At 35.7% G+C, this 25,766-nt stretch overlaps 1 protein-coding gene across 1 annotated transcript in view; it reads left to right on the top strand.

Annotated features, from left to right (window-relative positions):
- The window catches only part of LOC149529117 (uncharacterized), a 138,561-nt gene that overhangs the window by 39,412 nt on the left and 73,383 nt on the right, over window positions 1-25,766 (top strand). Inside the window, exons 3-4 of the mRNA XM_089809662.1 lie at window positions 2,827-3,323; window positions 7,131-7,260. Coding sequence (XP_089665788.1) covers window positions 2,827-3,323; window positions 7,131-7,260 — 627 coding nt within the window. The remainder of the gene's footprint in view (window positions 1-2,826; window positions 3,324-7,130; window positions 7,261-25,766) is intronic.

The following is a 25,766-nucleotide window of genomic DNA, read 5'->3' as shown; positions in this document are numbered from 1 at the left end:
GAAACATGGGTCATCGAGTTTGACTCAAAATCACACAGTTAAATCCTGATATTCACATCACAATTTGACTAGCTGTGGAAATCATCTCCTACTTATCAATTGATGAGCTTAAGGGGCTTTCTAATGAATGGTTCATAAGGCACAACACTTGGTGAAGGTTTTGCAAATGGGGTTGCAAGCTTTGGGTTTAACTGTGGAGGAAACTCCATAGTTAAGCGCGCTCAGGCTGGAGTAGTACTGGGATGGGTGACCTCCCGGGAAGTCCCGGTGCTTCACCCCTGTGAGCATCACCTAGATCCAATGAGTGCTAAGTGTCCCATTTATTCTCATGAGAGATGGATTCATGTTGAATCACTACTCATGAAACATGGGTCATCGAGTTTGACTCAAAATCACACAGTTAAATCCTGATATTCACATCACAATTTGACTAGCTGTGGAAATCATCTCCTACTTATCAATTGATGAGCTTAAGGGGCTTTCTAATGAATGGTTCATAAGGCACAACACTTGGTGAAGGTTTTGCAAATGGGGTTGCAAGCTTTGGGTTTAACTGTGGAGGAAACTCCATAGTTAAGCGCGCTCAGGCTGGAGTAGTACTGGGATGGGTGACCTCCCGGGAAGTCCCGGTGCTTCACCCCTGTGAGCATCACCTAGATCCAATGAGTGCTAAGTGTCCCATTTATTCTCATGAGAGATGGATTCATGTTGAATCACTACTCATGAAACATGGGTCATCGAGTTTGACTCAAAATCACACAGTTAAATCCTGATATTCACATCACAATTTGACTAGCTGTGGAAATCATCTCCTACTTATCAATTGATGAGCTTAAGGGGCTTTCTAATGAATGGTTCATAAGGCACAACACTTGGTGAAGGTTTTGCAAATGGGGTTGCAAGCTTTGGGTTTAACTGTGGAGGAAACTCCATAGTTAAGCGCGCTCAGGCTGGAGTAGTACTGGGATGGGTGACCTCCCGGGAAGTCCCGGTGCTTCACCCCTGTGAGCATCACCTAGATCCAATGAGTGCTAAGTGTCCCATTTATTCTCATGAGAGATGGATTCATGTTGAATCACTACTCATGAAACATGGGTCATCGAGTTTGACTCAAAATCACACAGTTAAATCCTGATATTCACATCACAATTTGACTAGCTGTGGAAATCATCTCCTACTTATCAATTGATGAGCTTAAGGGGCTTTCTAATGAATGGTTCATAAGGCACAACACTTGGTGAAGGTTTTGCAAATGGGGTTGCAAGCTTTGGGTTTAACTGTGGAGGAAACTCCATAGTTAAGCGCGCTCAGGCTGGAGTAGTACTGGGATGGGTGACCTCCCGGGAAGTCCCGGTGCTTCACCCCTGTGAGCATCACCTAGATCCAATGAGTGCTAAGTGTCCCATTTATTCTCATGAGAGATGGATTCATGTTGAATCACTACTCATGAAACATGGGTCATCGAGTTTGACTCAAAATCACACAGTTAAATCCTGATATTCACATCACAATTTGACTAGCTGTGGAAATCATCTCCTACTTATCAATTGATGAGCTTAAGGGGCTTTCTAATGAATGGTTCATAAGGCACAACACTTGGTGAAGGTTTTGCAAATGGGGTTGCAAGCTTTGGGTTTAACTGTGGAGGAAACTCCATAGTTAAGCGCGCTCAGGCTGGAGTAGTACTGGGATGGGTGACCTCCCGGGAAGTCCCGGTGCTTCACCCCTGTGAGCATCACCTAGATCCAATGAGTGCTAAGTGTCCCATTTATTCTCATGAGAGATGGATTCATGTTGAATCACTACTCATGAAACATGGGTCATCGAGTTTGACTCAAAATCACACAGTTAAATCCTGATATTCACATCACAATTTGACTAGCTGTGGAAATCATCTCCTACTTATCAGCTGTATTTTGGCCGTAGCTTCCTTCTGGGCTCATATTTCACCATCACACCTTCAGGTTGGCTTTATTCTTGGCTGTAATCATCTGAATATTATTGTAAATCTTCATGTGGTTACATATTAGGCATATATTCAAAAAAATCTGCTTGAAGCGACTTCGCTTTAAATGTATTTGGAATACATTCTCAGAATTGGTTCATGTTATTGTACTTCTATTATTACTTATTGAAAAATCATCAAAAATATAAAACAATCAAACCCTTATGCAATTTCTGTCTAGCTCTGCAAGAAAATTTTAATAAACAGGGAAAACAAATTTAAAAATATAAAATTACAGCAGATCAGCGGAAGAAATCCATTAGGGATCTTTCAATGACCTCCAAATCTGACTAATGCATGCCTTGGCAAGCAAGTCAGCTGCTCTATTTACCTATAGATATGTTTTATTGAAAGTCCATTCTATCAGCAACTTCCATGCTCTTTGAATACATTTCACCAATTTCCAGTTGGGAGTGCCTTTGTTCTTGATTGCGTTGATATACAGAAGAGAGTCCCCTTCAATATCTTTTGCTAATTGCCGTCATTGTTAACATTCTTAAATACCTCTGAATAAGGCTTCAATTTAGCTTCATTGTTGGTAGTGTTCCCAAGATTGCTTGCTAAACCCCAAGCCATCCTACCACACTTATCTCTATGAATGTATCCCATTCCTACCTGTCTGGTATTCCCTTTATCTGCACTTTCGAAATTATACTGGAATTTAGTAAAGATAATACTTTTATAGTTTAAGAGAGCCTTGATAAGGAATATTAGATTGTCACAGAAAAAGTTGATTTTCATTGGCTGATTCTTTAACATTTCTTTTGCTTTTAACTTTTTTCAATTGTTTTATTATTCTTATGTTTTTGGAATTGTCACAGTTTTTCAACTTGTCAACATGTGCATCAAGAGATGCTATGGGATTTACAGTTGATTTAAAAGGTTTGGAGAAATGCAAAACAGAAAATAATTTTGAAGTAATGGCTGAAGAGCAAGCTGTGGATGTGGTTGAGAATGCACAGAGAAAGAGACCCAGAATGGCGCCCAATCCTGAAGAGTTTCCAGGCTGTACTATGCTTGCATCTAGTGCAATAGATGGGTCAGTGTCAGAAGTTAATTGCCTGGAATCAGGAACTTCATTTGTTGATGATCCAAATTTGGCGACAGAACCAGTGGAAAATCCAGATTCAAAAAAAAATTCTGGAGGTGCTCTTATAACAGAATCATTTACAGGAAATTCTGTCATGCCATCACTTGTGAAGTTGGCTAGAAATGGAATTATATTCTTCTCTTTGCCAGGAAACTGTTCTCCAAATATTGTTCGAGTTTTGGCTGAAATTTTTCAAGCAATGCATTCTGGTGAAATAAAAGCCCCTGTGTAAGTTACTAGCAAGAATAAAGTACTTTCAAAACCTTAGCTGAATTAGTTGTGTAGTATTTTTTGTTAGCATATGTTTTCTGTTCTCTCATATATTATTAGACATACTCTTCAATGTTCTTGCATTGGAGCAACTCTTAAGATTTTGTCTGTAGTTGGCTTGAAGTCATTACTTAGGGTAATTTGGTTTGTTGCTTTGAGTTCGATGGTTAAGCAATTAGAGATTTGGTAGATCATTTCTGTTTTTTAATAGACTTTAGGAAAAGCACAATACTGAGAGGGAGGGGGTGAATCAGGATTTTAAGACATTTAAAACTTTATGCAAGTCAAAATGCAAGCATGACAATGAACAAAAGCATAGATGTTTATTTTGTGGAAATCCTTTTGGGTAAAAACCACGGTATCACCAATCTCCAAAGAAAAGGGCTACAACCTGCTTACAATCATGAACACTTCAACTCTTTTCAGAACACAGATATCTCAGGCAACAACCTTATCCTAACCAGGCTACAACCTCAATCACCCCTTTAATACAACAGTTTTCTGTATAGAAACAGAGACCACGCTTTGCTCAATGTCTTTACTCAAAGCAATAAAGACTCTTACATCAGATGTTGTGGCACAGTTCTCCAGTGAATCAATAGTATTGATACCTCCACAGTTTTCGAAGAGTCATTTGAGAGTAAATTTAACTGCTCTTCATATATCCTACCACTGAGTTGTACCAAGGTAGATAAACACTTCCAGTTTGTCTAAATTCACCACTCACTAACAAAACAACTTCTTAAGTACTCTACACTGCATGCATATCTACCATGCAACTTCCTTATTGTCTCTGTATGTTCTTCGCCAATCTTCTTTACTGTTCAAAAATTCATTTATGCACTCAAAAACATCCACATACTTCTTTTTGAAAGCCAAGATGCACCCCACTTCTACTAAGCATTAAACTGCGGGAAAATCCAACTCCACTCTAAACATCCACATACTTCTTTTTGAAAGCCAAGATGCACCCCACTTCTACTAAGCATTAAACTGCGGGAAAATCCAACTCCACTCTAAACATCTACCTACACCGACTTGCCATGTCAAGAGCAAGGCTTCCATTATTGGAGTCCAATAACACTTCTGCATTCAACGGCACTCTGTCTCTGTCTGAAGCAACCGTTTTCCTTCCATCAACCTTTAACAGGCCAGAATACAAATGCACAGAATCTTCAGAAGAAAAATCAAACAAAGCAAAAGCAATAATTTAAAAGTGCTGGAAGGTATATCTGTCCTTTCCGACTCAGTATAGCCTCTAGAGTTTTTACTTTCTAACCATGATCAGCCTTTTTAAAAAATGTTACCTGTATCTTACCGAGCATACATGTTTTTGGTTCTTGAAATCAACAGTAAACTAATTATGCTGCTCTGCCCTTTCATCAAAACATAGGGCCTAGCCAAAAAGAATAATCATCTCCTTATACGATGAAAAACCCTTATCATTAGCGTTGCTGCAACTGATTTTATTTTGGTGAACTCCTTCACATGATACTCTCCCAGCCACAATCACCACAGTCCAAAAGAAGTTGCCAACCCGATGCTGAGAACAGAGCTCTGAGACAAAAATGTCTCTGCATTTGTTATACACTTGGCAACACGAACATAGCAGTTTCAAACCAACCGAGCATATTTCAGAGCAGATACAAAATCCTGACCAGCAAAAAAATGGTAGAGAATCTCTACAGGTTGACAGTGTTCCAGCAGCCACACTGCCAACATGCTCAAAACCAGCCACATGTCAACTGACATGCACATAGATGCTGAATCTGAAGAATGAAAATTAAGCGGACAAATCACACTTGGCAAGCAATCAACAAGTGAAGGCAGACATGAATGCAGATCGCAACAAACAACACTTGGCTTGCAAACAAGAACCATACTGAGAATATAGGCAGCACCCTTCTTACTATCCAGACACAATTTGCGACCAACAAATGAATGCTGACCACAAGAACCATTAATGAAAAATATCAGCACTTTAAGCTGTATTTCTTTTTTGAATATCTTCTAATGAAAGAAAATATAAAAATTTCAATAAAAACATAACTAACTCTTCTATTTGTCTGTGTAGAGCAAATCTGCTATAAAATGTAATGACTTGTTTTCAGGTGTGTATCAAGAAAGGAAAGGACAGAAAGAGGAGAAAAGAGAAGAACATTTTTTTAGACATGTATTTGATTGACAAAATTGCATTTGGTAATTGAATAATGACATGTTCAGTCTTAACCAAGTTCTAGGCATAGTTACAGTGTTTTCTATGCAGTTCAGATTTCTAAAATTTCTTTTGTTACTTTTTTCTCTCTTCCTTTTTTGTGCATATATTTCTTGTTGTATAATATAACTATTTAGTTTTTATGTTTTTGGATGTGGCCATGGCATCTTGTCTTGCCATCAAGAAGATAATCACTGCAATTTTTACTTGAGCATATTCATAAGATGCTTGTTCACCTGATAACTTCTGAACTGTTTAGCAGGTGCTACAGATGGGTTCTAAATGCTAAGGTAAAATTCATGATTCAAGAGGTTTACAGAATTTATATTTTCAATACAGGGCATTAGCTTATTGTCTTTTGGGTTGTTATGTTAAACTCCAAAATATTGCAGGATCAGAAACTCCCCATGTCATATGTATTGAATTTCAAGCATTACTCAGGAACAAAATATTGTTTTATATTCTGCATTTCAACCATTCCATACAATTCATTTATATACGTTGTCTTCCAAAAATTTGTCCATATAGTTTTACCTGATTCTAGAATCAACTAGTTTTTTATAACAACCCATAACCATTATAACAAATTCACATTAATATATTTTTAGCATTCCCCCCCCCCATTAGTGTGAATATGATAAACACTCACACTTTAAACTGCGCTATGCCAAAGTCTTCGTGGGTCATGATCTTGACTCAAGTGAAAGACACCTTGCATCAAGCTTTAATTGTTTTTCACATAGGTTTACCACAAACATGGCTAAGAACAGGAACAGACTCATCTGTTTACTGGATTGCCATTTATCTTTTCATGCTACAAGAACTGAAGAAACATACACACACTAGTCCTGTGGGATGATTAGTATAAGACTAACTTTTTCATTTTATAACTTCAGCAATCATAAAGCATTAATCTAAGCATCCACACAATTAAAATCTAACAATAGAGAACACAATATGGAATCATGATCTAATGTGTAAGCCCTTGCAGTAGAAAACCACAGCAAACTGTTCCTTTCATAGAAAACTCTTCACAATTTTGTGGGCACCAACCCATAGGAAACACCAATCCCCGCCACTGAGCATCAACTCAGCAAGCGACACCAATCTTTTTGAGTGATACACTCCATACTCTTGAACTTGCAAAGAAGAAGGTACCGACCTTCAAAAAGAAAATAATTTGTATTGTTGTTGGAACTGAGATCCCTTCAAGGACTCTCATGATAAAATAAGCAGATCCACTGAGTATTAAATGTTGATTAGTTGTGAGAATTTGTGTTTCATGATGCTTATTGTTTATTTATATGTACATTTATAAATTGTCTCCAGCACTCTCTTGATAAAACTAGAACATAGCTATACCAGTTGTCTTTACTCTTTTGAACCTTTTTTTGTGATGGTTATTATTTGTATACATGTGCATTTTTAAATAGTCTCTCTTGATAAAATTAGCACTTCACCATATGCTTCACTATACATGTTAATTTTTGCAAGTTGGTTTTTCCGTATTTAATAGTTAAATTGCTGTATTCTCAAAATTTCTATCTCAGGTGGTGTCATCGTATTCTTCCTGTTCAAGTTACATGTCTCCTGAAGAAGGAGGATCTACACAATATAGTGGTCAAACTTGTAAAGGAACATATTGGTGATACAAAATCCAAGACTGAAAGACCACTAAAGGTTTTGTCTCTCTCCTTTGCAAATTTATAATTCTCTAATTACTTTTCATTGACAAATTGAAAGGTACATATTACTGCCAGAGCTTTGAGTTTTTTGTTGTGGCATTGACTTATTTATGAGTTGGGCTGGGGTGGTATGCTAGGGAAACTGTTCATTTTACCTCTATAAACAAAGAAATCCTGACAACTTGTTGATTTCTAACTCAGCAATAAGATTGATAAAGATTATTTTGTAAATTCCATAGAGGGTCATTTGAATCTTACAAATTTCTAAACAAAGGTAAGTTTTACATTCAAGAAAATATAAGACAAAGACAGTGGCAAATTTCATTTATAATAAACAGGGATTGCTTGAGCATCCATAGCTAATACATTTTCTGAAATGATAATCGATTGAAATTCAATAATTACAAAGGAGATGGAACCTTCTCAAATATAGATTATGAGCAATGTTTCTAAAATAGAAACAAAAGACTGAAAATAAACATTCTACATAAGAACTAACTATGCAAAGGAAAGATGCTAATTAAATATAGAAACATTACATAATTACTTTAATACCTTCTTTTAATGATTATATTACCCTATAAAAGATTGACATAATCTGCAGGTCATTTGACAATGAATACATAGGAAGCTGCCCCCTTCTCCTTAGAAAGCTTGGCAACATGAGCCTGCTATTGAAACCCCACTTGGTGCTTCAGAACTTTTGGATATGACAATTTTTTCACAAACTGTTAGCCATAATATTTTCAACCTGGTGTCGGATAATAAAGCCATCCCTCCCTTTATTCAAAGTTACCAAAATCGGCTTTAAAAGCTTTGATTTTTGTTTTGTGGAACAATTGTTAAACCCTTGAATGTGTCATGTCCCCTCTTTAGTCTGACTAGCAGAATTATGTGAGTTAGCCTATCATGGGGGTCTCACAGGCTAGCAGTTGTGGATAGAGACTCATAGAAGATATTTAGTGACCGGGCTTGACTTTATAGGCAGTTGGGAGCAATTCCTTGATTTAGGGGGTATCCCTACATTTTAGGAGGATGTGGCAGTTTCTAGATGCGAGGTTCCATGGGACCATTCCATGGTTTCAGTTTCAGGATGACATGGTGTGTTCCCTAGTTTCTAGGAGCATCCCTAGATTATAGGGAAGGGACTGCCAGTTGACCCATCTTATTCGGTATCAGTCAAAGACATGTGACATGGTTAGTTTCATGTTTATTTGGTTGGTTTGGGCTTTCAAAGGCAAAATGGGGAAATTTTAATATTTTTAAATATTTCCTAAGTTAGCATTTAAATAATTTATAATAAGGCTATTTATATAGCCATTTCAGGGTAATAAGGGGAATATGGCTTCCTTTGATCAGATGTGCCCTTGTGTTATAGGTCGTTGGAAGGTCTTGAATTATTATAAACTATTTTCACTATTCGGGGACTTTTTGGCACTTTGAGTTATGACACTTTAATAAAGTAATGTTTTTCCTATAGCCTGGATGCCTTTATTTGGGAAAATGTTATTTTATTATAAAGTGCAAAGTGTAATTCTCATTTAGGGTTCGATTTGCACTTGGGAGGAGTTATAAGGAGATGAAGACCTAATTGTTCAATATCTGTGGACATTTGAAGCTTATGATATTTGGAATTGCTCTGGGAGAGCGATTTTATGGCTTGGGACGAAACCCTTAAGTCTGGATTGTTGGGACGCAAACCTCAACAAGTCTTTGGGTGATTGAATTCTAAGATATTGGTAACAGTGAGATCAGAGGAGCAATCGATTTCTTCCTAGACAACTTTGCATTTGTGGGAGACCCATTTTCAGCTGGGCGGCCATTATTTGCAGCTGAGGCATCAGTATTTGAGGCAGCAATCAACATTGGCAGTCTTTCTATTTGAATCCAGAAATCTGATTATTATTCCTGGTACGGTTTGAGTTATTTCCAGATTGTCAAGTATTTTCAATAATGAATGTTTTTTATTATATGTAGTTCAGATTTGTTTGTTAATTATCTTTTATTTTTGCATATATCTTCAAAAATCCAAAAACAATTGAAAAACCAACAAGAACACAAAAAATTCAGAATTGAGCAAAGTCTTCCAGAGAATCCAAATGCTAGCCAAAGACTCAAATTGTGAAACAAACAACAATTTCCAAGACCTCTGGTATTGGGGATCTTTGAGAATGCAATGCTGAAATCGCACACCTTTGTTTTTGTGGATAAAATGGCAAAAAACCCAAAAATCAACAACAAAAGACCACAATTTTGAGTGAAAATTTAAAAACCATGCAAAACCCACCATGATTTTTGTGGAAATAAAAATCAGAAAGCCTATGACAAAAAAAAGGCTTTTTTGGGAAAAATTGAAAACCTTTTTTCAAAACATCACAATTTTTGTGGAAAAATTCAAATAAAACCCAGAAAAGAAATAGAAAGAAGTGTCTACATGATATTCTTGGGAAAAAATTGAAAAAACCCTTCATGATTTTTTGTGGAAATAAATCAAAAAACACTCTAGCCATGAGCAAATGTGGAAACCCTCCAATGCGGCAAAGAAGAAAGAATTCAGAATTGCTAAATTTGAAGGTTGACGATTATTGGTTACTCTGCATATGGAGGGCATTTGCCGTGAAGATCTGCAGATTTAGATGTCAAGAATTCTGAGTTCAAGATAAAACTAGGTGAACATCAACCCTGATTCAAATAGTAATGTGCAGGTCTGAATATGCGAATTCTGAGATGACTATATTATTGAGATAATCTTTAACTGGAGTGTGAAATTGATACAAGGAACCCGATAGGATATATATGCTTTTAGTCCAGACTTTATGTTTTTGTGTGTCCTAAAACTACATATATTACCTGTCTAAATATCCTTATTGAAGGGTATGTTCTTAAGAGACATGACCCTTTGAAATGCATCCATTATTAAGAGTCTCTAAGTCGGCGACTTTGGAATAGTAATAAGGCTTAACTAATAATTAATTACAAGTCAAACTAACAAATTCCAACCTGATTGCCGACACCTCTATAGAGACTATAAATAATATGCAATGTCATTCTTTAGAGAATATTTAGCAAGAAGAGTGAGGTACGATTCTGTACCCATAGACCTGTAGAATATTCAGGTTACTTTCTTAACACTCCCTCTTAACTTGATATTCCTACAGAGAGATATTATATTGAGCAACATCAATACAAATATTAGACAAGAATTAATACTCTATATCTGTCTATCTCTTCTTAATACATAGTATCATAAAACATATGATACTGAGTCATATTACTAAACCTGTAATATGACAAATCACTGCTACTAGTGATAAGACACACGTTGTGACTCATAGAAACTAGTATTTCTAACTCAGAACTAGATCCTAAATTTAAAGATCTACCAGAATACCGGATAAACCTGAAGAATTTCTAGAATTCTTTCTTTATCCAATTTGTGACCCATGAACATGTCAATGCCACAAAACGATCTAAAATTCACCTGGATCTTATAGTAAAATCTACTGTTAGGACATTATCTAAGAGATCGTCACCTCTCATAATGTCTTTCACATAAGTATTCATTATTTCAGAGATCGTCACCTCTAAATAATGATTACACATGGTGGAGCCCATAATAGTCAATAGCTTGACAAAAATAAATAAAATTTATCATTTTATTAGGAATCAAATAATAAATTACAACTCAACCATACCAAGTCTCTTTCTGAAATGTTCTATCTTTACTCTAGATAGAGGTTTGGTAAGTATATCTGCTGTCTGATCTGCAGTACAAATGTATTCCAATTTAACAGAATTCCTGTCTACCATATCTCTTACATAATGATAAGGAATTTCAATATGCTTGGATCTATCATGGAAAACTGGATTCACTGAGAGCTTGATAGAACTCTGATTATCACAATGAATGATTGTCGGATTCATGGCTTGCCCAAATATCAGGTCTTGTATTTACTAGGTACATCAAAGACCCAATTATCTGCCTGTAGAGAGTAGAATCTATTGAAGGTGATTCTGCAGTTGCTTCTTTAAGTTTATGCAAATTGGTTTCCATTGGAGAAGACATGGACTTGCAGTTCCACATTCCGAATTTCTTCAAGATATCTGAAGTGTACTTCCTTTGATTCAGTATGATACTATCAACATTCTGTTGCACTTCCAATCCTAGGAAGTAATGAAGAAGACCCAAGTCTTTCATCTCAAATTCTCTGATAAGATCTTTCTTGCATTGATCTATAAGATGATCATCACCTGTGATTAATAAATCATCAACATACAATATCAAGATTACCATACCCTCTTTATTTCTTTTATAATACAAGTTCGGATCAGCTTCATTTTTGGAGAATCCTAAGCTAGTGAGATATTTATCAATCCTTTCATACCAGGCCCTGGGAGCCTGTTTAAGCCCATAAAGAGCTTTCTTGAGTTGGCAAACAAAGGCATTTGGATCATGTGTTCCAAATCCTTCTGGTTGCTCTATATAGACTTCTTCAAAAATCTTCCCATTGAGAAATGCTGTCTTTACATCCATCTGATGTACCTTCCATCCCTTAGAGGCGGCAATTGCTAAGACAGCTCTAATGGTAGTATATTTGGCGACAGGGGCAAAGGTTTCTTCATAATCAATTCCTTCTTTCTGAGAAAAGCCTCTGGCTACAAATCTGGCTTTATATATCTCAATACTTCCATTAGCGGCATGCTTTATTTTGAATAACCATTTTGAAGAAACAATGGATTTTCCTTTTGGCCTTGGAACTATTTCCCAAACATCATTTTTAATAATTGATTGATATTCTTCTGTCATAGCTTCTTTCCAGGCAAGATGTTTAATAGCATCAGAAGGATTAGTTGGCTCTGTTTTGGAGAAATCAATCATATTTGTTGTATAACCAGAGAATCTTTTAAGTCTTTTACTTTCTCTGACTGATCTTGAAGGTGCAGCAAAATCTTGAGCTGCTTCAACTGTTTTTATGGCCCAGAGTGGCCTTTTCTTTAAACTTTCTTCAAGGTTTACTTCATCTTTGACCTCTTCTAAGTTCTCCTTATGAGATTCAGACTCACTTATTCTTTCAGAATTTGATAAAGGAGAGGGTTCAAGAGAATTTATTGCCTTTTTAAATGCAAGATTTTCTTCAAAGACTACATCCCTGCTTAATTCAATAGTTTTCTGTCCAGGTATGAAGATTCTATATGCTTTAGAAGTTTCATATGCTTTAGAAGTTTCACTATACCCTACAAAGATACCCTTCCTTCCAGATGGTTCTAATTTGGTCCTCTTTTCTTTCGGCACATGAATGTAAACAGGACATCCAAAGATTCTGAGATGGCTAACATTAGGTTTCATTTTAGTAAATACTTCTTCAGGGGTCTTATCTTTAAGATAGGAGTGAGGGCTTCTATTTTGGATGTATACAGCAGTACAAGACGCTCTTGCCCAAAGATAGTGTTCTAGATTTTGATCAAAAATCATAGCCCTAGCTGCTTCTATAATTGTCCTGTTTTTCCTTTCAGCGACCCCATTTTGTTCAGGGTTATAAGGAACAGTATACTCTCTCTTGATCCCTGATTCTTTACAAAAAGTTTTAAACAAATCTGAGGTATATTCTCCTCCATTATTTGTTCTAAGGGTTTTAATTTTATGTCCTGAAAAATTTTCAGTTAATGCTTTGAATTCCTTAAATCTTTGTAGGATTTCTTCTGATTCTTTGCATTTTAAAAAGTAAATCCAAGTTTTCCTAGAGAATTCATCTATGAACAAGACATAATACCAGAATCCTCCAAGGGAGGGAACGGACATGGGTCCACATAAATCTGAATGAATTAATTCTAGTACATTATTTGTTTTTCTAGTACTATCATGAAAAGGACTTCTAGTACTTTTACCTAGGGCACACCCTTTGCAAATACTGGGGTGCTTTTGGTTTAATTTTGGTAGTCCGGTAACCATCTTTTCCATAGTTGATAGGGTTTTAAAATTTAGGTGCCCTAATCTTCTGTGCCATATTTCGTTTGAATCCTTTGCTTTGTTAACAAGGGCTTGAATGGGTTCTATATTCAGTTCATACAAATATCCCTTTCTTTGACCAAATACTTCAGCTTTCTTGATGGAAGAGTTCTTAGTCCAAGTTAATACTTTTCCATCTGCAAATGCAACATTGTGTCCATCATCTTCTAAGGCTGTAATTGATATTAAGTTCCTTTTTATCCCTGGTACATATAGTACATCCTTGAGAAGAAGAGTATTTCCTGTCTTTAGCTTCAAAGTGCATCTACCAATTCCTTTAACTGAATGTGCTGAGTTATCACCAATAGTAACTTCACCGTTAACTTTCTCGGTTAAGAAATCTAGAGCATCCTTGTATCCCGTTATATGTCTCGAGGATCCACTATCTATCACCCATGCCTTATTTGAGATTTCATTTGATAAGGAGGAATACAATACACGATTCTCTGGATCATAAGTTTCTTCTTCTCTAACAACATTTGTGCAATTTGCTTGTTGCTTGGAGTTTTCTAGACAATTGGATCTATAGTGTCCAAATTTTTCACATTTGAAACACTTCATTTTTGATAGGTCTTTCTTGGGCTTGCGATTCTTCTGATTTCCTTTATTTTTCTTGAAATGCTTTTTCTTGCCTTTATAAGAATTGGCATTAAGAACGTGAAGTTCTTCATTTTCCATTTTAGGTTTTCCTCCTTTCTTTAGTTTTCTTGATTCTTCCTGAAGACAATCATTTTTAAGTCGGTTAAAATTTGGAAGCGTATCTCTAGCACTTATACCTTGTGCAAATGTTTCCCATGATTCTGGCAGTCCATCTAAGGCCATGAGCGTTAATTTGGTGTCATTTATGATGGTTCCTATGCTTGCCAATTCATCTCTAATACCAGCAACTCTTAGAAAATAGGAATTTATTGATTCTCCTTTCTTTATTTGGATGTGATTTAGTTGTCTCTTTAGTGCAAGAACCCTCGTTGCATTATTTACTTCAAATGCATGTCGTAATGCATTCATCATATCGTAGGCAGTTAGGTGTTTTGTAAGCATAGGTACGATGTCATTCTTAACTTCATCCAAGATGATTTGAATGGCTTTCCTGTTTCCATTGGACCATGTGGATTTGTGAGGTTCAACAGATGGCTGTTTGGATGCTCCATCAACAAACTGTCTAACATTATTCTCTTTGAGAATCATCAAGATTCTGAATTTCCATGCTTCAAAATGTTCCTTTCCATCAAATCTATCCTCAGGCCTGATTGTATATGCCATTGGAGATGAATAATAACTACTGGATATGAACAGGTCTGATATGTGACAATCTGCAGAGTCCTAGATCTGATAACTAGGCTCTAATACCATGTGAAGATCTGCAAATTTAGATGTCAAGAATTCTGAGTTCAAGATAAAACTAGGTGAACATCAACGCTGATTCAAATACTAATGTGCAGGTCTGAATATGCGAATTCTGAGATGACTGTATTATTGAGATAATCTTAAACTGGAGTGTGAAATTGATACAAGGAACCCGATAGGATATATATGCTTTTAGTCCAGACTGTATGTTTTTGTGTGTCCTAAAACTACATATATTACCTGTCTAAATATCGTTATTGAAGGGTATGTTCTTAAGAGACATGACCCTTTGAAATGCATCCATTATTAAGAGTCTTTAAGTCGGCGACTTTGGAATAGTAATAAGGCTTAACTAATAATTAATTACAAGTCAAACTAACAAATTCCAACCTGATTGCCGACACCTCTATAGAGACTATAAATAATATGCAATGTCATTCTTTAGAGAATATTTAGCAAGAAGAGTGAGGTACGATTCTGTACCCATAGACTTGTAGAATATTCAGGTTACTTTCGTAACATTTGCAGATAGATAGGATAAGATAAATTTATTAATGTCCAACAAGAGACTGTCAAAAGGGTCTAAGGGACTGAAAGCATACAAACCAAGGAGGTAGCAAACAACAGGAGCAGCAAACGATGTCCGAAGAAGAGCAAACCAAAAGATCTACAGAGAAAGAAAAAGAAGAGACAGAGGACTGCAGAGACAAGGACTAGGGGTTTTTCCTCGTAGAAAAGAAGTCCAACACTAAAGGATATGGCCCAAGATGGCTAATGGCCCTAGTCTGCCTCCGAGTTCTGTTGGAGGAGTAGTGCTGTTGAGTGAGCTCGCCACAGGGCCTCATAGGCCTAGAGTGGTAGGTGGTGGGGTTATCGGGCGACCGCTTCTTACCTCAAGCAGAAGGCAGGGGCAAGAAAAAGGCCGTGATAAGCTGATCCCAGGCTTGGTGCTGTGGAAAAAGGAGTAGAGCATTGTCTTGTACTATAGGCAGAAAATCTGTCTGAGAGTTTGTGTGGCCGTAGATGTAAATCCAAAGATCAATTTCTACTATTTTAAATTTTCCATACCTGGTGTCTGCCATTACAAATGTTAAGGAGATAATAGATATGACTAAAGATTGGATCCTATCTATTGATGTTTCTAGTTTAGCTCTGTGGTTTTTTAGATTTTGGCAATATCAATGAATTTGTGATCCTAGAACAATCCATTTATTCAATATTCAAGGTTAATAAAAATGCATTTTTTTCCATAAACATAATATATATTTATATCTATATATGTATATATTTGAAAAAATACATATGTACACACACACATCCAATTACATCCACATCCCCCCAAAAAAATTCGCGCATTTGCTCACCTACTTCCTGCATGAGCACCCGAATTGGTAACTTAGGGAATATAATGAATTGGTTACAGGGATTAACCGTGTTTTAAAACTTGTAATTATAGGTTGTTTTGATGGCTCTACTGATTCTATCTTTTATTCGTTTATGTTCAGAATTTTTATTTTATTCCTAGTCATGCATTGTATTTGGTCTTCATAGTTGTCAAGATGCAATTGCAGATCTCTTTCCAGAAATTATGCTGTGTGTAGCTTTCATAGTTGTGGGAATTATTGCACAGTAGTGGTTTTTCTTATAAGTTTTTGAGCTTATATTTGTTTGTGAATGTCTCATGGTGATAAACATTCGTCGAAAGCCTCTTTTGCTCTCGGGTTAAGAGTGTACCAATTCATTATTTGAAAATAACTAAAAAATATCTTTTGCAAATCTGTTTTTGAGAGCCATACCTATAAAATTCGGTGAGAAAACTGTTAATCTTTCTTTTTGGATCATTAAACTGTTGTAAATACTAAAATAGAGAGGTCTTATGAGGGTTTAAGTCAAAATTATAAAGCACCAATCTATTAACTAACACTTATAAAGGTGTACCTTTGCATATTCAAACTAGCACATAGAGATGTTGTGGTAACTTGTATGGGAGTATAGTGTGCAGGATGTATAAATTTTAGCAACTTATCTTTTTCGTACCTTTGCATATTCAAACTAGCACATAGAGATGTTGTGGTAAGTTGTATGGGAGTATAGTGTGCAGCGTGTATACATTTTAGCAACTTATCTTTTCAGTTTCATTAATATTATAACTTAATATATTACAGAATTCCCACCTAATCTTGCAGAACCAAAAGTGAAGGAGCTCCTATACATCTTAGTAATTGGTCCTTTTTTAGGTTTTGTGATCCTTTTTTGGTTTGACACTCTCTAGCACTTGGCAATTTATCCCGCTTTAGGGATTTGTGACTTGCAATTTGGATTACCAATAGAATGTGCCATAATGAAGGCTGGCCAAAGAATCTCAAACACTCAAATATGGTAGGTGTTTCTATTACAAGAGGTAATTTGTAATAATCCTTGCTTGTTCTGATCAAGGAAATCAAGTTTGGGCTAGAAGTATTTTGTCAAACAGTTGGAATGTAACCCGTGTCTTAAGCTTGGATATTGCTGTAAGAAATCCAACTCATGGGAATATAGTAACGAGACCAAAGGAATGTGCAAACAATATGAAAACTCAAGAAATAATAGTTCTGAAAATATATTATTCTCCACTACAGCAGACCTTATACAATATTCTAACAATCTTGAATCATAGAGGAATAACTACTGAATGAATTTCCAATGTACTACTTATGTTTATATTACTAACACAAGCTTGCAAACACAATGAGTGATAATTGGAACCTGGTCAAATTGCATATAGCTGCAAATCTTTACTGCTGTTTACGACATGCCTCCAATGATCTCTAACTCCAGAATTGCCAATGCCCAAACACTCTATGTTCATCCTGTCTACTGAATTCAGACTTAGTGTGATGGCTGTGCCTGTGATCTCACTGTGATGAAGGTGCAGCTGCCATGTTCAATCTACTATCTGATAATCCTGCCGACTATTATACTCCTTGCGGGCTATGGTATATGGCTGCTGAACTATAATGTGCCTGGCTGTAGGTGACCTGACTTCTAGTAAGTCCAGACTGTAGGTTTCACAACCCACGTTAACCTCTCCTTCCTCGGCTACAGCTATGGAATAACTGCAAACTTGTCTGCCGTCCAAGCTTCAATCTCTCATAAACCTCCAAAATACCAACTACTGACTTGTACGTGCTAGTTACCTGGAAATATCTTCAATCACCTGTATTTCTGCCGCTGAACTTCCACTTCTCATAAGCCTTCAATGCATCAATTTGGAATCTCGGTTCTGAAGTGCAATGTGAGATGCTAGGTTTGCGTCTAGTCTCACTTTTTTCGTCAAGGGGTTTCGTCCTCAGGAAATATCTAGTCACATTTAAGCAACTCTTAGGATTTTAGAAAATAACATATATCCGTGGTAACAATCCCAATGCAAATGCTTTCCTTTATAACTTCGAAATGAGGAGAGGTTCAAACAACTTAGCAATGTGGGATAAAAGACTATTTCGTCTTTTAGTCACTTAAGTAACTTTATAACTTTATAACATTAAAATATTTAAATAAATCACTTAAGTCACTTGAACTTTAATATTTCTTGAAATACTTTTCTGATTGCCGTGGTGTCTGAAATAGGAATCTCTCCTCATAATTCCCCATGTGACCAATTACACTTTTTAAAAATAGAAAGGGTCCATCTCTATTACCCTTGACTTGCTATACATAGTAAGTATGACAAATGGAGTCCAAATGACATCGAACGAAGCTCAAATCCATAAATCGCTGAATGTTGGAGATGAATCAATCCTCGGAAGACCCTCTAACCATCCTCATTAGCCTACGAGGATCCAATATTAGGCTAATCCCTGAAATTTTGATGTTGGCAACCAATGGGGACATTACATAATTAGTAAATAATTGAATGATTTATTTACAAAAAAAGAATTACTCTTATAGAGATTATAGTTGAGATGTTTCTAAAAAAAAACATACAAATAATAAAAAGAATCTATTATGCAGGATATTTACAAACTCTAGAAGTGGCCATTAAAATAGAAATATAATAACTTAGGAGATATGAAAATAGAAATAAAATAACTTAGGAGATATTATTTTAGGCCTCTCCCTTAATGGTCAATTTATCAATGACACCAAGTTGCCCCCTGAATTTGATAAACTTCTCTAAAATTAGGGACTTGGTAAGAATATCAGCAGCCTAGTCAGTAGGAAAAAACTACAAATCCACGTTGATGGATAAAATGATAATGAATGTCAATATGTTTAGTGTGCTCATGAAAGATTGAATTTTTGGCAAGTTTGAGGACCCCTTGATTGTTGCAAAAGAGGGATGAAGAGCCTTCTTGAGACATATGGATGTCAGAAAGTATCCTAAGAAGCCAAATTGACTCACAACCGCCTTGACTATTCCTCGATATTCAACTTCTGTTAAGGAAAGAGATACAAATTTCTTCTTATTGGTCCAAGTAATAGCATCTGTGCCCAAGCTGAAAACATACCTAGAAGTAGACTTTTTGTCACCAACAAAGCCTCCCTAGTTTGAGTCCGTGTAACTGATGAATCAGAAATATTTGATTCATTCATAAAGGATACCAAAATCAGGAGTGCCCCTAACATAGCGTAGGATAGAGAGCTGTCATGAAGTGAGATATGCAACTCATTACAAAGTTGAGATCAGGTCTAGAAGTGGTGATGAGATATATTAAAATGTCCACTAGTTGTTTGAATGTGAATTCATTCTCAATAGGAGAATTGAATCTGGCTGATAAGTTGAGACCATACTCCATAGCTGTAGATGCAAGTTTACAATCCTACATTCTGAATTTGTCCAACAGAGCCTGTGCATACTTAGACTAAGAGATGAAGATGCAATGTGAAGAAGTCCAAGTTCAGTCATTTTAAAAGACAAGTAAAGATTTTGTTTGTTTCCCTAAATCAATGATTCAGAAATACAATTAATAATTAAGTCATCAACATATATAACTAGAATGATGATATCACTGCCAATAGTGCTGACATACAAATTTGAGTTTCAACCTCTCCTTTGGAAACCCTGATCAATGAGGTACTTACAAATTTTTATGTACCATGCTCAAGGAGCTTGTTTGTTGAGTCTATGAAGTGCTTTCACCATTTTGCATACTTATTTTTCTTTACTTGCAACCTTGAATCTAGGAGGTTGCGTCTTGTATACTTCTTCCTATAAACCATTCAAGAACACACTCTTTCATCCATTTGATGGACCTTCTAGTCACACCTAGTTGCTATGGCACAAAAAACAATAAACCCAAAATTTGAGAGCAACCTAGTTGAGATCTTGAAAACCCACTAAGAGTCAGAAGATGGAATTTCAGAGGGACCAAAAACAAACGTATTGAAAGAAACTGTAGTTGACTGAAAGTGAAGGTCGGTAATGGCAAACAAAATGTGCCTTGGGCTGAGTAGAAAATCCCATAGCTTAAAGAATCAAGCCAAGGTCCTCTGTAGAAAAGGAAATAGACACAAATCGCAAAACTTGTTTGCAATAATCAAAATGACTTTAGGTAGGGTCGTTTGAGCAAAAAGAGCCATCACATTTCTCCGAAACACGAGAAAAATATTGAGAGAAAACATTGTTTTGGCAAATAATGATTACTGGAATGGTCGGGAGGTGTGTTGCAATGGTTGTTTTTTCCTTGTAGAGGATCTCATTGCTTAAAAAAGGGTTAGAACTGCCATTTTTTCTTGTAGAGGATCTTTGAAACAATGCCTAGAATTATTGTCAAAAACCCTTGTCATGGCTCAAAAGCAAGAACAAGGCGTTGCGAGCAATAAAGAAGCAAAAGAAATGCCCTCGAAAAAGGACGGAAAGCAGGCGCAGATTCTACAGGAGTAATGGCGACCAAACTGAATAACCTTGCTTAGGTTGTTGAAGAACTTGGAATGAATTCAGAAACATTTAGCTAATAATTTCAATGAAGAAATTATTAATTTTCAAAAATTGTTGAAAGCAAATTTCGAAAAAGTTAGAACTAATAATTTTATAAGGAATTGTAATTTTTTCAGAAAAGAAAAACTATCTTAGCTTTGATACCATATTACAAGGGGTAATTGGTAAATAATTGAATGATTCATTTACAAAGAACAAATTGTTCTTATAGAGATTACAATTGAGATGTGTCTAATAAGAAACATACAAATCACAAAAAGAATCTATTATATAGGATATATACAAAATCTAGAGGTGACCATCAAAATAGAAATAAATTAACTTAGGAAATATTACTTTAATAGTTTCTTAGCACATGTTCAACATGTATGTGGAAATTTTGATTAAGAGCAAAACAAATGGGAAGGGATTGCCTAGCATGCATTCTGTCTGGTCTTGTCAAAATTGGAAAAACAAAAATATATCACATTGAAAACAAGTGCGGAACTACCATGTTTTGCAAAACTGAAATATGATATCTAGAACAGCTTTTTGAAATCAAGAGTGGTACATAGAGAGCTTGTGCTTTGATGTAATTTGCCAAAGTTTTTGGAATTTTGAAGATTAAAAAATGATAGCTTATAGTATGCTTGTACAAAGGCAGTTCATTTATTGCAAAATCATAAAAGTAGCTTCAAAAGATACCTGGTGTATGCTCTAATACTCCTTTGCTGAGCTTGTAACGAAATGTGATAATTGAAAAGTGAAGAAGATACAAAGTTGGGAAACAATTGTGAAGCAATTGGAGCTAGGTGTGTCGTTGATAGAGAAGTCAAAGATTTTCAAATTGAAACATGGGACTCTTATAACAAAAATCACAAAATCTGGAAACATAAAAGCATAACTCTATGTTCAGAAGTTGTTGCCAGCAAACAGATTTTCCAAAGTTGAAAAATCCCAAAACATGAAAACGTGACCTTTTGTATATCTGCTGTGCATCATATGATACTTTGGGGAGAATTCTGAATATTAAAAAGTTCAAGTGATGCCCAAGAATATGCTAGATGGGGGTATTGACAAAAAAAGTTGAAATACAAAAAAAAGGCCAAATGAAAAAAGAGTCATGCCACAATCTGTCTAAAAAATTGAAAAAGGGCAAAAAGCAACTGTATGCCACAAATACTATTATCCAGAATTTCACCAAAAAATAAGACACCTCAATTACAAGTCTTTTGGCCTTTTTAATGGAGTTTGAAACATTAGACAATGTGAGCAAGGAAGGTAGAACACGATTCATAGCAGTGTTTGGGACAAACGATAGGAAAAATTGAAGTTTCCAAAAAGAGATTTAGACTTTTAGTACACAACAACAAACATTATAACTGAAAAATTGTTAACTAGAAAAATGTTGCACTTTATTCTCTAGTGTCTGTCATAATTAGGTTTTACAAAAAAATTCAAAGCCTAAAAATATTCATCTACTTGGACTCCAAATGCACTTTCACATCAGCCTCCTTCTGACTCAAGGTGGAGACTTTATCTCATGACTAGGGTCATTGAACCCCATCTTTGAAACTCAGACTCGCCTCATAGTTACAACTTACAACTCAAGATGGAGCCCTATTTTCAGTGAGACTCCATACCACTTGCAGGCTTCAGTAAAATTAAAATAGGCGAAAGTCTGTTCTCAGACGTGCCTCAGTGCAGATAGGTTTTCCAATCAGGTCTCTCCTCTACCTTTATTTGCAAGAGGACTTCAAGTAAGGTACCAAACCTTGGTGCATCTTGTTTCAAAGGCCATCACAGGTGTTTACAGCAGTTACGACAGGTTTATTGCCATTCAAATAGCAATATGAATCAGTTTGTCCAAAAGCCAAAGATTTTGAGAGTTGTCAGATTTGAAGAAAAAGAGTGTTCCAACTTCCAAACATCCATGAAGCTCTCAGGTGTTGTTGAAAAGAGAAAAGAAAAAAAAACACAGAGGTTGTCATCTCATAAAGTCTAAGTTATTGGATTCATACTCATAAGCCTCGTATTGAGTTTGGGTCACATCAGGTACAGGTATGTCTGTGGGTACCTCGCTGGGGTACAGGGTACATGCTCAGCTGGGCACATATATGCATATTTGAATATTTTTCCACTATCAATTGACATTCAATATTATCTTTGGCATTTGGCATTGATCAATGATCAAGTATCATTCTATGAAATGATTTAGTTTTAGAATTGTATATGTTTTTCTTATTTTCAAAATATATATTATGCCTATATAAATAAACAGTAACACACATACCAATACGTTCCTAAAACCCTAAAAAAAAATTCCACCTACCCACGTATTGGGTTCTTGTAGCCGCACCCATCCCTGAACTCAAACCAGTAACTTAACATAAAACACTTGGGGATGTGTTCTTTGGTTGATAAGAGCAAGTGTGAATTTCATTGGGTATCCAGCTCATTGTGCAGCAATTTAACATATTTGGGATTCATCACGAGGATTTGTTGGTGGATTTTCCCACTGTTTTGTTGCAGGTACGGCAGTTATCGGTGGAGTTCCATTAACAAAACATCTGAAAGATTTATTGTTTCATTTACTCTTCATCTAAGCCACCTCAAGATTGTTGACCTGGGAGATTATGTAGAGGTGACAATACTCGAGGATTAACAAATACCAAATTGCAGATTGGTCTCATACAGTTAGTGGTCAAAGTCAGTGTTCCATTTTTCATAACAGTGCCCAGGATTTCACAATAAAGTTTTCGTCAAGCAAGGACTAAAAATGAATTGTTAGAATTTTGTATTTGATAATGCTTAGGTTTTCAAAATCGTAGATTCTGCAAGTTCTCATAAGTGATGATAGTTTATTAGTTTTAGAACAAGGAAGCCACTCTTGCTGCATTGAAGGGAGTTAGAGCCACCGACATTTCGGATGAGCCATTTTTAGTTGCAATTATCAATGTTACTGAAATCTTCCTTGGAAGCTCAGCGTCTTGGTTCTATCTGGACCAAATTCAGGTCTCGATTTGGTCTGGCCAAAATTGGTGTAGGGTTTGGAACTTTGACTGTGGGTTTGCAGTGAAGTACCCAGGGAGAATTTAGGGGTATTTTGAGCGAATTTTGATTTGGGTAGCAGAACCTGGGAAGAAGTTGACCAGTTTTTGCCTTTTAGACATTTTTAAATCTCTTTTTTGGTCTATTGTAGTTTTGCATTATTTGTGGGTTGTGTTCTCTATATTTGGTAAGGTTTCTATGGCTTGATTGTTTATTTAGGGAAGATACCCGTGTTGCAGACTTGCACATGTGGATTAGAAATTGTATGATTCTCCTTCTGTAATTGTAGATAGGTAATTAAAGTATGTATTCAATATTCTAGATTCAGGCATCTTGAGCATAGTGAAAGGTTGTTTTTGGGTTTAATGGACTGGTCAATATGGATACCAAACAGATGAGAGCATATGTAATTACATGGTTTTTAGAAGTTGTTATCTGCAGTCATTAGGAATGGGAAGGTCTACCATTGGAGATTGGAATGAGTGCTAATAGAAAGTTCAATCCTTCCATTAAATACTGTAGGAGACATCTGTGAACTTGGAGGATTGAATTAGACTGAAAATAGATAAAAACAAGAATTAATATATATGGTGTTTGTATTTTGCTATGTTGCTTTAATATTAGTGTAGTGGTGTATTATGAACTTATTTTCTGCTGCAATCACACACATATTAAAAATTATATGTTTTGTATCAACAAACCCAAAGAGAAACCCCATCCACCCCACAAAATTTTTGAACGAATCTCAAACTTGAATCTGATTCCATACTGGAAATGGTGACTTCGGCTATTGTTGGAGAATGAGGAAATGATTAATTTACTTGAAATCCATTGGAGAATTTTTTGTTTTGAGTCAGGTTATTTAAAAAACAATCTTATTTTTTAGGCTGGTACTGTGTGCAAGAAAACTATTTATATCATCATAAACTCACCAGTTTTCTTGTTATATATCTTTGATAATTTGTATGCAGAAGATTGTAAAATCTTATAAACAAGTGCTTAATGCACTTGAAAGAGGTCAAGTGGTAAATCTACTCTTGTAGAAATTGCTCTTAAAGCCAACTTCTGATGTTGTGAATGTATCTTATGAGTTGAATATAACGTGCATCTATGTGCGAGCTTGTATGGGCGGGCGGGCAGGCAAGTGTTAAATAGTTTGGTAGCTTTATATTGTATTAGTTGTGGGTTTTCCGTCTTTTTATAAAATCTTTGTATTTAATTCATAATATCAGATGAGTGTCTAATCCAGTTCAGGCTTTGTGTTGTAATTATGTGATATTGTCTTTTGTAGTTAGCCAGGAACTGTGTGTGGGTGTGTTTGTGCGCTGCGCACTGAATAATTTGGCAGCTATTGCAGGCCTTATATTGCATTAGTTGTGGGGTTTGTGGATTTTCATCAAATAATTGTATTTGATTCATAATATTGATAGTGTTTATTCCAATTCAAAGCTTTGTGTTGTACTAATGGTTTTTTGTCTTTTGTAGTTAGCCAGAAAATGAATGTGTGTGTGGGGCTTTTCATAAAATCTTTGTACTCAATTTATTATATCAATAGAGTGTTCTATCCAAAGTAACGAGAATTTGAATCGGCAAGGCCGAATCAAATTGCAAATCGGCCATGAATCGGAATCGAATCGGCCACAATTCGACACATTTAAAAAACCCTTGAAATTTAGAGATTCTAACAATTTAAAACTGATTTCATGCACCTTTTATTGAATATAACTGAAACACACTATAACATCATCAAATAGAAGCTAACATACATAAACATGGAACATAAATGATAAATCCATCACATACGTAACTATGTTACACGTAAAATGTAAGTTGTAGCTGAAGTAAATAGAAATCATAGGATCTTAATGAGTCAAATCATTGAATGTATGTAAGATGAAGATCCATAAGACATCAAATCATAAATGTATGTTAGATGAAGAATCAAGATCAATGAAACGTATGTCTATTAGTATCTGTAAATGTATGTCTATTAGTATTTGTAAATGTATTATTTTTTGGTGCTCTTCCTTCTTGCTAGTTGCAAACCTATGGTTTTTCTCTTCTCTTCTTCTCTCTTGCTTTTCCTCTTTTCCTACTCATGCTAAACAATTAGAAGGCCCTTTAGGGTTAAAACAAAGAGGAAAGGCAAAAAAAAAAAAACCATTAAAAAAAAAAGTACTTTTATTAAAATTTGACTTGA

Source organism: Cupressus sempervirens, chromosome 11 (assembly GCF_028749045.1).
Source record: "Cupressus sempervirens isolate cs-2001-9-10 chromosome 11, ASM2874904v1, whole genome shotgun sequence".
NCBI lineage: Eukaryota > Viridiplantae > Streptophyta > Pinopsida > Cupressales > Cupressaceae > Cupressus > Cupressus sempervirens.
Note: the sequence above shows the minus strand (reverse complement) of the source record. Positions and strands in the feature narration are given on the sequence as shown.